Here is a 13853-nt window from a genome sequence, read left to right on the forward strand (position 1 = left end):
AGGCAGACATCTTGTCTACAATTGAAAATGTGGTTGTATGTGTGCAAAGCTTGGATGAAAAAGTGGAGGATCTTAGTCAAAAGAACTCTATATTAGAAGTAAAAGTATTAGAGAATGAAAATATAAGGGATAAAATGGATGGAGACTTGAGTCTGGTCCAGTACCATCAGATGGAGTTTGCTATCAGAATCAGGGGCTTAAAAGAGAATCCTAAAGAAGATTTAAAGCAGCTGATCTCTGAGGCTTTGGAAGTGATACTGGGCCAATCAGCAGCTGAAATTGAGGGAAGTATAGATAAAATCTTTTGTGTGAACTCCTGGATTGCAAGGCAGAGGAAGTTACCTAGAGATGTGGTGGTTTACTTTACAAAGAGAGCAATTAGGGATGAAGTTATTCAAGTTGCTAAGTTTGTGGTTGCTGAGCAAGAAGTTCTGGTTTTAAAAGAGATTCCTCCAAAGATTTTAAGGAGAAGGAAAGATTTTGCCTTCCTAGCACAGGAACTTAAGAAATGTGACATCAAGTTTAGATGGGAGATCCCAGTGGGCATGGTGGTGATGCATGAAGGTAAAAGATACCGTCTGGTTACAGTGACTCAGGCACATGATTTTTACAGCAAAGTTTTAAAAGCAACCCCTCTATCACTTCTGGAAGCTGTAAAGGGATATGGCGAGGGAAAGCTTCAAGATGCTGATGGAACACAGACAGAGGAGAATGGTGCTGAAGGGGATCAAATTACAATTTCATCGGCAGCTGCTGGAGAGCAGAGGATGACGCGTGCCGCTTTAAGACGAGTGAGACAAGAGCAAGAACAAGATCAGCAGAAAGTTATGGAACCTCCAAAGCGTACTTACAGTGAAGCTGTGGGAGGGGCGCGGCCTAAGGAAGTTAAAGGGGTCCTGGCAGACGTGCTCCAGAAGCTTCGGGATGCCAAGAATGGCGACTAAGTTCCTAACCTGGAATGTTAATGGATTAAATTCACCACAGAAAAGAAAGAAAGTTTTTCAATATTTAAAACAATTTAAGACTGACGTTATTTGCTTGCAAGAAACGCATATTAGGGTTATGGACCAAAAGTACTTGTTGAATTCAAGGTTGGGTACGCAATTTATTGCTTCTGCAATGAATAAGAAAAATGGAGTGGTTATTTATGTTAAGAATACTCTGACAGCGGAACTAATTGAAGTAGATAAGCAAGGAAGATATGTGATGATAGATTTGCTGTTAGAAGGCAAAAAAACGCTTTTAGTTGGACTGTATGCTCCTAATCAACAACAAGCTGACTTTTATAGTTCACTACATACAAAGATTACCCAGTTGGATTATAAATCTTTTATTTTTATGGGAGATTGGAATGGTGTCTTGGATGTACAGCTGGACAAATCGGGTTTTTTTAAACATGCCCCGAGTCATGCTAGACTGCCTAAATCTTTTTTTGAAATGAAGGATGATCTGGAATTACGAGACATTTGGCGTGAAACGCATTTACATGAAAAGGATTATACTTTTTTTTCTGATAGACACCAATCTTTTTCTAGGATTGATTTTATATTACTGACTAATGATTTTTTTCTAGGATTAAAAAGATAAAGATCTGTGCAAGAACTATATCTAACCATAGTCCAGTCTGGTTAGAGAACAATAAGGACAATAGAGATAGGCGCTCCTGGCGCGTAAATGAGAATTTGTTTAGAAATCAGAGAAATGTGGAAGAATGCAGAAAGCAGATGAAAGACTTTTTTGAAATTAATATGAACAAGGATACTTCTATGGACATGGTTTGGGATGCTAGCAAAGCTTATATGAGAGGGGTGTTAATATATATGAATAACAAATACAGACGTAATATGGAAATTAGGAGGAAAGAACTAGAGAATGAAATTAGGGAAAAAGAAAAGGCCCTAATTTTGAATCCATCGGATGTGAAGATTAAAGAGGTTATCAACTTGTTAAGAGGACAATTTGATAAGTTGATGGCTGATCAGGTGGCAACTAACTTACGGTTTGCTAGGCATAACACTTTTTGCAATGCCAATAAACCAGGTAGGTGGCTAGCTTACAGGTTAAGGAAAAAACAAAGGGCCTCTAACATAGATAAAATTGAATACAAAGGAAAGGTTGTGTTTCAACAGGATCTTATCAAGGAAGCCTTTGTGGATTTTTATTCTAAACTATATGTTAAGGAGAAGATTAATGAAACAGATATTGATGTATATTTGAAGAATGCTAGCATCCCGGTTCTTACACAGGAACAAAAGGAGGAGATTAATCAATTGATAACAGAAGAAGAAATTTTTATAGCAATTAAGGAATTGAAGTTGGATAAAGCGCCAGGTACGGATGGTTTGACTGCGGTCTACTACAAACATCTACAATTGGAGCTGATAAAGCCATTAAGGGAATTGTTTCAGACAATTCAGAAGGGGGGAAAGGTGCCTCCGTCTTGGAGAACTGCTTTTATTTCTTTGATTCCGAAGGAAGATCAAGATGCTACTCAAGTAAAAAACTACAGACCAATATCACTTTTAAATACAGACTACAAGATATTTGCTAAGGTATTAGCTAATAGATTGATGAGGGTTTTGCAACAGATGATTCATGGGGATCAAACCGGGTTTATTAGTGGTAGACAAATGAAAAATAATGTGAGGCATATAGTTGATGTGGTGGAGTTTTTGGAAAGGAACAACCAGATCCCTGCGGCGCTAATTTTCGTAGATGCTGAAAAAGCTTTTGATCAATTGAATTGGCAATTTTTGATGAAAGTTTTAGATAAAATGAATTTTGGGGATAAATTTTTACAACCAATTAGGGCATTATATCAAAAACAAACTGCCCGAATAATAGTTAACAATAGTCTGACTGAAGTATGCAATATTGAGAAGGGCACAAGACAAGGGTGTCCGTTATCACCTTTATTATTTGTTTTAACATTGGAGATATTATTGATAAAAATACGGAATTCGGAAAAAATTAAGGGTATTCAAATTAGAGATCAGGATTATAGATTGAGGGCGTTTGCAGACTATCTGGTTGTTACGGTGACTCAGCCAGAAAGCTCTGTTGTGGACCTGATGGGGATAATAATGCAATATGGGAAGGTTTCTGGATTTAAGGTTAATGTACAAAAAACAAAAATTTTGGCCAAAAATATGACAATATCGCAAAAGGCCCTTTTAGAAGAATTAACTGGATTTGAGATTGTTAAAAGGGTTAAATATTTGGGGGTGTATCTGTCACCCTCAAATGCAAAGTTATATAAAAGTAATTATGAAAAGTTATGGGGAAAAATTCAAAAAGAATTGGAGAGTTGGGAAAAATTGCAATTGTCTTTACTGGGAAGAATTGCAGCAGTGAAAATGAATGTCCTGCCTAAATTTTTATTTTTATTCCAAATGATACCGATTCTTTAAAAAGATTCTAATTTGGAAGAATGGCAACGGGGTATCAATAAATTTGTGTGGGCAGGGAAAAGGCCACGAATTAAACTTAAGATTATGCAGGATACTCGTGAAAGAGGTGGTCTTAAAATGCCTAATCTTAAATTATATTATGAAGCTGCTGCGTTGTCAGGAATAAGTGACTGGATTAATTTGACACAAGGGAGATTATTAAATCTTGAGGGCCACGACTTGTTATTTGGCTGGCATGCATATTTGTTGTATGATAAGAAGGTAGATAATGTATTTAAAGTGCATATTTTAAGACAGGCATTGTTGAGAGTTTGGAAGAAGTATAGACATAAGTTAGACTGCAAGATGCCGTTGTGGGCAATCCCGAAACATGCAATAGAAAACATAAATGTAGGCTTCAAACATGATGTGACTACGTATAAGGAGATCTTAAGTTTGGAAAGGAACGTCTGGTGTTTGAAGCCGTACAATCTCTTGCGAGATGAGAAGACTGTTCAAACTTGGTTCCAATATACTCAGTTACGTGCCAGGTGGAAAGAAGACCAGAAAATTGGTTTCTCAATGACTGATGAAAATTTGATAAAGCAAATTAGAAATCAGGGCCCAGCACATATTAAACGGATTTATCTTGCATTGATAGATATTGACTCAGAAACAGAACTTGTTAAAGACTGTATGATAAAATGGGCCCAGAATATCCAAGAAGTTATTACAATGGATACTTGGGAAAAGATCTGGGTGAGGAACGTAAAATTCACGCAAGCCCAAAACCTAAGAGAGAACTTTTATAAAATGTTTTATAGATGGCATTTAGATCCTAAAAAGCTTGCAAGTATGTATCCGAATTATCAACCTAAATGTTGGAGATGTGGTGGTGAAGATGCAACGTATTTTCATATATGGTGGACCTGCAAAAAGGTTAAGGCTTTTTGGATAAAAATTTGGTGGAATATGCAGAAGATCTTTAAGCAAAGGATAAAGTTTTGTCCGCAATTGTTTTTGCTGGGCATAATTACAGATGCTACTGTTGTGGACATTAAGTTGATGTTGAATTTAATTACAGCAGCAAGACTCTTAATAGGTCAATATTGGAAAAAGGAGGAACTGCCGACTATAGAAGAATGGACTCTAAAGGTTTCTGACCTGGCGGAAATGGCAAAGATTTCGGCTTACTTGAAAGATCATTCGCAAGAACGTTATATTATGGAGTGGAAAAAGTGGATTGATTATATTCAGAACAAATATGGGACTAAAAAGTTTCATTTAGCATTTGAATAAGTTTCCTTTTCTTTTTTCTTTTTTTTCTTTTTATATGTAACATTAGTATTGCTTGTAGTCATTTTATATGAGCTAGAGGGCGATAGAATTAATAGTTTATTGTTTTTAGCATATGGATGTTTATGATTGTTCTTTGTTTTTATACCTTGTACTTAGCTCTGGGAAGTCGGGGGGGGGAGGGGGGATTGTTAAAGATAAAATGTACTGTAAAACTTTTCAATTAAAAAAAAAGAAAGTAGCTTCATAACAGAAAATCAGGATACTGGAAAAAAAACAAGAAGTCACTTGATTTATTTTCTTTAAAAGTCTAGATTTTAGTGGACAGGAAATATTTTGATTTTTTTAACATTATGGAGAGTTCAAATCAAAGTTTGCAAACATATACTGTAATAGTGAACAAACCTTAAGTAAACTCCACAAACAACAGAAAGGAAATTAGGCATAGGGCTGTGGTACACATCCTTAGGAAAATGTGAGATACTGTTAGAGAGCAATAACCCAGTCAGGAGGAAAGATCAAACAGGTAATTAGCAAGGACTTGTTACAAAAAAACAAAAGGGCAAGACCTGACCCTCCTTGAATGCCTTTGAGCCTTATCTAATCAGGTGAATTTGCCAGTCTGGAAAGATTCTTGTGAATTTAGCACAGAACAATAAAGTAGCTAGTGTGAGTCTGGTCATTCATACCTGACAGAAACAAATATAATAGTACAATCTTCGTTGGGTGGGAATAGTGTGCCTAACTGGCATCATTCTTGCAAAATCAAGCACTTTGAAATAAATGACTTTTAAAAAATAAGTCTGAATCTTTCCTATTAAAACCAAATGATCTGAAAGACATTAAATGCAATATATCTGAAACTGTATGTTTCTTACCCTGACTTGATATTGAAAATCTACTTATAAAACCAGGACTTAAATATTTATTCCACCTACAGCAGTTGGGTGACAGAAGTCTCTCCCTTCATTTGGTTGATAATGCTGAAGTCCACATTGGCGGTGTGTTCAATGCTTGGAGAGCGAATGAATGCCAACGAACCTCTTTGCTCTCCCTGTTCAATAAAAAAATACACACACACACCGGTTTTTAATATGCTAACATGTACCCCAAATTAAAAAAGGCAGTAGTTTTTATACACTGTTTCTATAGAGTTGTCTAAAAAAAATACTTCGGCATTATATGCTCTGCAACTATAATAATTATACATTACTTATTATGATTTGGGTTGCAATTGAAAAAAACATAAAACAAATTTAAATTCTTTTTCATTGTCACTTCACAACACTTGCACCTAGGCTTTTGACATAATGGGAATTTTTTGCCTTGATGATGTGAATGCATGTCACTCTACATTAGCATGGCAAAACATCATCAATCTGCCCCAGGTTTGAGACTTTCAGGGATAGTAATGGCAGACTGAAGATGACTATAGCAAAAAGAGGAACTAGTGAATAGATTGGCTCCTAGGAACTCCTTTCCTGATCCACAATTTTGCCCAATATAGAATCTCCCTGTGAGGAGATAATAAAAGAATGATCTTCAGTAGCTTGGAGAGCAATAAAGCTGGGAGGAAAAATCATCTTGCCCAAGTTGCAGTTTTGTACCTTCAAAGTGACACTGAATACATCTACTTTCTCTTTTAATTAGTTTAGGAAACTACTTATTAGACTTTCTAAATTTTAAGAACCTATTTTAAAGCCAAGTTTCATTACCCTGAATGAAAATAGTTCTATGTAGGTTTAAGGATTAAAATGACTTTAACTTTTGGAAAACAGAAAAATCTGGACTAGAATGTTGATTTTGGAAAGTTAATGGACTTGATCTATGTGAAAGAATATTTTCTGTGAGGTGTTTTAAGTTTTTATAAATAATATAGATTTTGAAATAAATTTAAGAAATCCTCTTTTGGGAAAGTTTTGCAGCAGAAAGATCAGTTAGAAACAATTAACTGAATTGTTCCCTTTGCCCAGTTTCAGCCACATCTCACATATGGTTATTTGTGGCACAGGACTTCTGAAAGCCATTCAGACTTCTTGGATGACAACTATTCTCATCTATCTGCTTTGGAGTTGTAGCTGGTGCCAAACCACAAACCCAAACCCAAATACATCTGAGTCTATCCAGGTTTTATCTATATGTGCCATGTTAGCTGCCTCAACTACTATAAGACACAGATGAAATGAACTTTGTTACATATTGAATTTTTGTATCAAAGCTGCTGATTTGTGTAAAGGAGTTGTTGATACAGTTTTACAGAGGAATTATTAAATTTGTCATTTGTACTTCTACAGGTGAAACTCGAAAAATTAGAATATCGTGCAAAAGTTCATTTATTTCAGTAATGCAACTTAAAAGGGGAAACTAATATACGAGATAGACTCATTACATTTATTTATTTATTTATTTATTTATTTATTTATTTATTTATTTATTTATTTATTAATGGGACTTATATCCCGCCCTATCTCCCAAAGGACTCAGGGCGGCTGACAACAATAACATATAATAAGTACAGAAATTAAGATAAAATTAAAGTCATCTGTGCAATAAATTAAAATTAAAAATTAAAAATAAATTAAAAATTGTAAACATAATTAAAATGCCTGTCAGTCCAGGTCAGCCAGGTGGAAAAGGAGTGTTTTGAGGCCACGGCGAAAGGACTGGAGATCTTGGGTCATCTGAAGCTCAGGGGGGAGCTGATTCCATAGGACTGGCGCTCCCACAGAGAAGGCCCTTCCCCTGGGGTTCGCCAGCCGACATTGTCTAGCCGACGGTACCCTGAGGAGGCCTTCTCTGTGTGAGCGTACTGGGTGATGGGAATTCATTCCCGGTAGCAGATGGTCCTGCAAGTATCCCGGGCCTAAGCCATGTAGGGCTTTAAAGGTAAGTACCAGCACCTTAAATCTCACCCGGAGGGCAACCGGTAACCAATGCAGCTCATGGAGCAGAGGTGTTATATGGGAGTATCGGGGGGCTCCCATCACTACCCGTGCAGCCGCATTCTGCACCAACTGAAGCCTCTGGGTGGTTTTCAAGGGCAGCCCCATGTAGAGAGCATTGCAGTAGTCTATACAGGAGGTAACGAGTGCGTGGGTGACTGTACGAAGGGCATCTCGGTCCAGAAAGGGGCGCAATTGGTATACTAGGCGAATCTGGGCAAATGCCCCCATAGCTACGACTCCAATATTTATTATTTATTTATTTATTATATTTTTATACCGCCCTTCTCCCGAAGGACTCAGGGCGGTGCACAGGGCAACAAATACAAAACAGGATACAAAAGTTAAAAGCAATTAAATAAATGCCCAAGGTTTAAACAATAATTAAGACGTATTAAAACCCCAACCCTAACCCATCAGACCAGGTCAGACTGCTCAAATAGATACATTTTTAGATTGCACCGGAAGGAGCGAAGGTCGGGGGCCATCCAGAGCTCAACCGGCAAGTGGTTCCATAGGTCTGGCGCGCACACAGAGAACGCTCTCCCCCTGAGGGCCACCAATCGACATTCCTTGATTGGAGGCACCCTGAGGAGGCCCTCTCTGTGGGAGCGCACTGGACGGAGGGAGGTTGACGCCGGTCGCAGGTGTTGCCGTAGGTAATCCGGACCCATGCCATGTAGGGCTTTGTAAGTCATTACTAACACCTTGAATCTCACCCGGAGGGCAACCGGCAGCCAATGCAGCTCGCGGAGCAAAGGTATAACATGGGAGTATCGGGAAACCCCCAGCACAACTCACGCGGCTGCATTCTGCACCAGTCGGAGCCTCCGAGTGGACTTCAAGGGCAGCCCCATGTAGAGAGCATTACAGTAGTCTAGACGAGAGGTCACGAGCGCATGAGTGACTGTACGCAAGGCATCCCAGTCTAGATAGGGTCGCAACTGGCGCACCAGGCGAACCTAGGCAAAGGCCCCCCTAGTCACAGCTCCAATATGCTCTTCTAAAGAGAGCTGTGAATCTAGAAGGACCCCCAAGTTGCGCGCCCTATCTACGGGGGGTAATAGCTCACCCCCCATGGCCAGAGATGGGATAATCGGAATTTCCCGGGATGCCGGCACGAACAGCCACTCAGTCTTGTCAGGGTTGAGTCAAAGCCTGTTCCTCCCCATCCAGACCCGGACCGCCTCCAGGCAGCGGGACATCATGTCGAGGGCATCACTGGAGTGGTTTGGGGTTGAAATAAAAAGCTGGGTATCATCAGCATATTGATGATACCCAACTCCAAAACCACAAATGATCTCACCCAGCGGCTTCATATAGATGTTGAACAGGAGAGGCGAGAGAACCGATCCCTGAGGAACTCCACAAATGAGAGGCCTCAAGGTCGATCTCTGCCCCCCTGTCAACACTGACTGCCAGCGTCCCAGAAGGTAGGAGGAGAACCACTGGAGAACCATGCCTCCCACTCCTAACCCCCTGAGACGTCGCAGCAGGATACCATGGTCGATGGTATCAAAAGCCGCTGAGAGGTCTAAAAGGACTAGGACAGAGGAGCAACCCCTGTCCCGAGCCCGCCAGAGATCATTCATCAGCGCGACCAATGCCGTCTCCGTGCTGTACCCGGACCTGAAACCCGATTGGTATGAGTCTAGATAATCAGCTTCATCCAAGAACAAAGGGAGCTGTTGCGCCACCACGCTCTCAACAACCTTTGCCAGAAAGCGAAGGTTGGAGACCGGATGAAAGTTGTTTAATATTGCTGGGTCCAAGGCAGGCTTCTTGAGGAGGGGTCTCACCACCACCTCCTTCAAGGCGGTGGGAAAGCTACCCTCACTCAAAGAGGCAGTAATCACTGCCTGGAGCCAGCCTGGTGTCCCATCCCGGGCCGCATAGGTCAGCCAGGAGGGACACAGGTCCAACAAACACGTGGTGGAGCTCAGCTTCCCCATGATCTTGTCCACTTCTTCAGGAGTCACAGGGTCGAACTCTTCCCAGATTACATCGACAAGGCTGCCCGTATCATGATCGTCAGACTCTGCCCAGTCAGAGTCCAGACCGGTCCGGATATGAGCGATTTTGTCCGACAGAAATCGACTAAACTCCTCGGCTCGACCCTGCAAGGGTTCCTCCCTCACCTCCTGATTAAGGAGAGAGCGAGTTACTCTAAACAGGGCGGCCGGGCAATTATCTGCGGACACGATGAGGGTGGCAAAGTGGTTAGACCTTGCCATCCTCATCGCCGTGAGATACGTTCTCGTAAACGACCTTAGTCGTAACCAGTCGGATTCAGATCGGCTGGATCTCCAACAGCTCTCTAGGCCCCGTCTCCGACGCTTCATCTCCCGGAGCTCCATGGAGAACCATGGAGCCCATTGGGATCTGCGCCGGGTCAAGGGCCGCATGGGTACAACTTGGTCGAGTGCCTCTGTGGCTGCCCTTTCCCAGGCTTCCACTAGGGCATCAACCGAGCTATGCGCAAAGGAGGCAGGTGGGGGCCCATGCACCGTCTGGAACCGCTCAGGGTCCATTAAGCGCCTAGGAGGGAACCATCTTATTGGCTCAGCAACCACACGACGGGGAGTGGCAAAACGGAAGACCAACCGCAGGAGATGATGATTGGTCCATGACAGGGGTGTAATAGTTGGGGAACGCCCCCCGAGATCATCTAACCACCGTCCGGATAGGAAAACCAGATCGAGCGTGTGACCCCCCCCATGAGTTGGGCCCTGAATAACCTGCATCAGGTCCATGGCCGTCATGGAAGCCATGAACTCCCGAGCTAACTCAGATGATCCCCCCAGGGATGGTAGGTTGAAGTCACCCAAAATTAAGTTTGGGGAACTCAACCACCAACCCTGAGAGGATAACGAGAAGCTCAGGCAGGGCTGCTGCTACGTGACTAGGCAAAAAGTACACCAGCAGCAAGCCCAATTGAGCTCTAGGGCCACATCTCAGGAGGAGGGACTCACACCCGACTATCTGGACTATGGTGGCCTCCTGCGGACATAAGGTCTCCCTCACAACTACTGCCACTCCACCGCCCCTACCCTGAGCCCGAGGCTGGTGCAGCACCCAGAAGCCTGGTGGGCAAAGATCAACCAGGGGGACCCCACCCTCTGGGCCCAACCAGGTCTCCGTAATGCAAGCCAGGTCCGCATGCTCCTCCTCAATCAGCTCCCGAATGAGAGGTGCCTTATTCATTACGGACCTGGCATTGAAATACATGAGCCTGAGCTCAGGTGGCTGCTCATCCTCGCTCCTGGTACCACGGGCTGAAATCAGAGGGTCAGAGTGCATCACTGCTTGGAGACAGCGGGGACGCACTCCCGGATATTGATATGGCCCTCTGTTCATACACCTGCGGCCATTCCCTACCGCCGTGGGATAGGCAATCCCACACCCCGCTCCGGGGCCCCGTAGGCCCCCAGCCCAACCCCCACCATGGCGCCATCAATCCCTGACCTGGTCTGAGAAACGGTTGGTGGAACCCCCCTAGTTTCCAACCGAACCTGTAAACCCACCCCCCTCCCTAACCCCACAAAATATTTCGCTAAAAAACACACCAGGGGCCGCTTGTTAAATTTGGGAAGGAGGCTCCTGTCCCTGCCCAGCCATCTCTCGGGGTCCCAATAGTTGGGCCCGTCATCAAGAGGAACAATGGAGAGGAAGGCAGGTCGTGCCCAGGAGAGGGGGGCATCCCTGAGCGCCAATAAGTCTGTGCTGGAGTAAGATAAAACCACTAGTCCGGGGGAGTCCAGTCAGGCAGTCCATCAGTCTAAAGTTGAAAAGCTGGAAGGTCAAGGGTGTCCAATTCACCAGCTCCCTGCCACTGAGCTGGGTACCAATCAGGTGATTTCCAAAATAGAACAGGCACCTCCCTCTCACGAAGGGCCCGGATCTATCATGGGGTGGACAAAAACCAACCCAGTAAGGCATACCTCCCTAGATCTCTCACCTCTAGGGAGGCAGCAGATGGTAATTGGTTGGTATCGATGATAATACATATGAGCTGCCCTCTCACGGAGGCTCGTCCAAGACCTTCTTGCTACAATAAGGACCATAGAGAGAGAAGGAGAAGAGCAGCAGTTATCAGGCTTAACCTGAGGGTAACCATAGTTAGGTTGGAGAGCACGGTTCATCTCAAGGCGGGAAGAGCAAAGCGGGGAGAGCAGGAGACGCCGGACAGCAGATAGATGGACCCCGATGCAGGGAGCTGAGAACTGGAAGGCAAAAAGCACATCGCCCAGCCAGCCACACACAGCCACGGATGATCTCTCCCAGCGGCTTCATATAGATGTTGAACAGGAGGGGCGAGAGCACCGACCCCTGAGGCACTCCACAACTAAGGGGCCTAGGACTTGACCTCTGCCCCCCTGCTAACACCGTCTGCGAATGGCCCGAGAGGTAGGAGGAGAACCACCGCAGAACGGTGCCTCCCACTCCCAACCCCTTAAGACGACGCAGTAAGATACTGTGGTCGATGGTATCAAAAGCCGCTGAGAGATCTAATAGGACCAGGACAGAGGAATAACCTCTATCTCGGGCCTGCCAGAGATCATTCACCAGCGCGACCAATGCCGTCTCCGTGCTATACCCGGGTCTGAAACCCGATTGGTACGGATCTAGATACTCAGCTTCCTCCAGGACCAAAGGGAGCTGCTGTGCCACCACGCTCTCAACGACCTTCGCAAGAAAGCGAAGGTTGGAGACAGGACGGAAGTTGTTTAAAATAGCTGGATCCAATACAGGTTTCTTAAGGAGGGGCCTTACCACCGCCTCTTTCAAGGCGGCAGGGAAGTACCCTTCACTCAGTGAGGCATTGATAACTGCTAGGAGCCAGCCTCATGTAACCTCCCGAGATGCATAGACCAGCCAGGAGGGACACGGGTCCAACAAACATGTAACGGCACTTAATTTCCCCATGATCTTGTCCACTTCATCCGGAGTCACAGGATCAAACTCTTCCCAAATGTTCTCGGCCAAATTCATCGTTTTCCTCTCGTCAGATACTGCCCAGTCAGAGTCCAGACCAGCCTGAATCTGAGCAATTTTGTCCACCAGATATTTACTAAATTCCTCAGCCCGTCCTCGTAGGGGGTCCTCTCCCGTCCCTTGATTTAAAAGGGAGCGGACCACTCTAAATAGGGCGGCTGGGCGGTTATCTGCGGACGCAATGAGGGTGGTGAAGTAAGCGCGCTTTGCCACCTCCATTGCCACAAGATAAGATCTAGAAAAGGATCTTAACTGTGTTCGGTCAGACTCAGACCGACTGGTTCTCCAAATGCTCTCTAGGCCCCTTCTCCGGCGTTTCATCTCCCGCAGGTCCTTGGAGAACCAAGGAGCGAGTTGGGACCTGCGCCGGGTCAGAGGCCGCAAAGGGACAACGCGGTCGAGAGCCTCCGAAGCAGCCTGTTGCCAGGCATTAACTAAGGACTCGACCGGGCTGTGGGAGAGGGAGGTGGGAATCAATCCAAGCGCCATCTGGAATTTATCTGGGTCCATCAGGCGCCTGGGGCGGAACCATCTGGTCGGTTCCGCCTCCTGACAGCGGGGGGTGACGTGACAGAGGCCCAACCGCAGGAGATAATGGTCTGTCCATGAAAGGGGTTGAGATGTTGGAGTAACCCCACCCAGCCCATTAAGCCATTGCCCAGAGATAAAAATAAGATCAGGTATGTTTCCTCCCTCGTGAGTCGGGTCCTGAATAATTTGGGTCAGGTCCATGGCCGTCATGGAAGCCATGAACTCTCGGGCCACCTCCGATGCACTGCCCAGGGAAGGTAGATTAAAGTCTCCCAGAACCATAAGTCTTGGAAATTCAACCGCCAATCCTGAAAAGCAAAAGCAAGATAGTTCAAGCCATGATTTGTCATAATTGTGATGATTATGGCTTACAGCTCATGAAAACCCCAAATCCACAATCTCAGAAAATTAGAATATTGTGAAAAGGTGCAGTGTTCTAGGCTCATAGTGTCCCACTCTAATCAGCTAATTAAGCCATAACACCTGCAAAGGGTTTCTGAGCCTTTAAATGGTCTCTCAGTCTGGTTCAGTAGGAATCACAATCATGGGGAAGACTGCTGACCTGACAGTTGTTCAGAAAACCATCATTGACACCCTCCATAAGGAGGGAAAGCCTCAAAAGGTAATTGCAAAAGAAGTTGGATGTTCCCAAAGTGCTGTATCAAAGCACATTAATAGAAAGTTATGTGGAAGGGAAAAG

General features: G+C 44.1%; 1 protein-coding gene across 1 annotated transcript in view; it reads right to left on the bottom strand.

Annotated features, from left to right (window-relative positions):
* Positions 1 to 13853, bottom strand: part of SLC9A3 (solute carrier family 9 member A3) — a gene marked incomplete at both ends in the record, with an annotated part of 190805 nt that overhangs the window by 15948 nt on the left and 161004 nt on the right. The window contains one exon of the mRNA XM_083378999.1: positions 5624 to 5739. Within this exon, the coding sequence (XP_083235125.1) occupies positions 5624 to 5739 (116 nt within the window). The remainder of the gene's footprint in view (positions 1 to 5623; positions 5740 to 13853) is intronic.

This window comes from Vipera ursinii, assembly GCF_947247035.1.
Source record: "Vipera ursinii genome assembly, chromosome: Z".
Classification (NCBI taxonomy): domain Eukaryota; kingdom Metazoa; phylum Chordata; class Lepidosauria; order Squamata; family Viperidae; genus Vipera; species Vipera ursinii.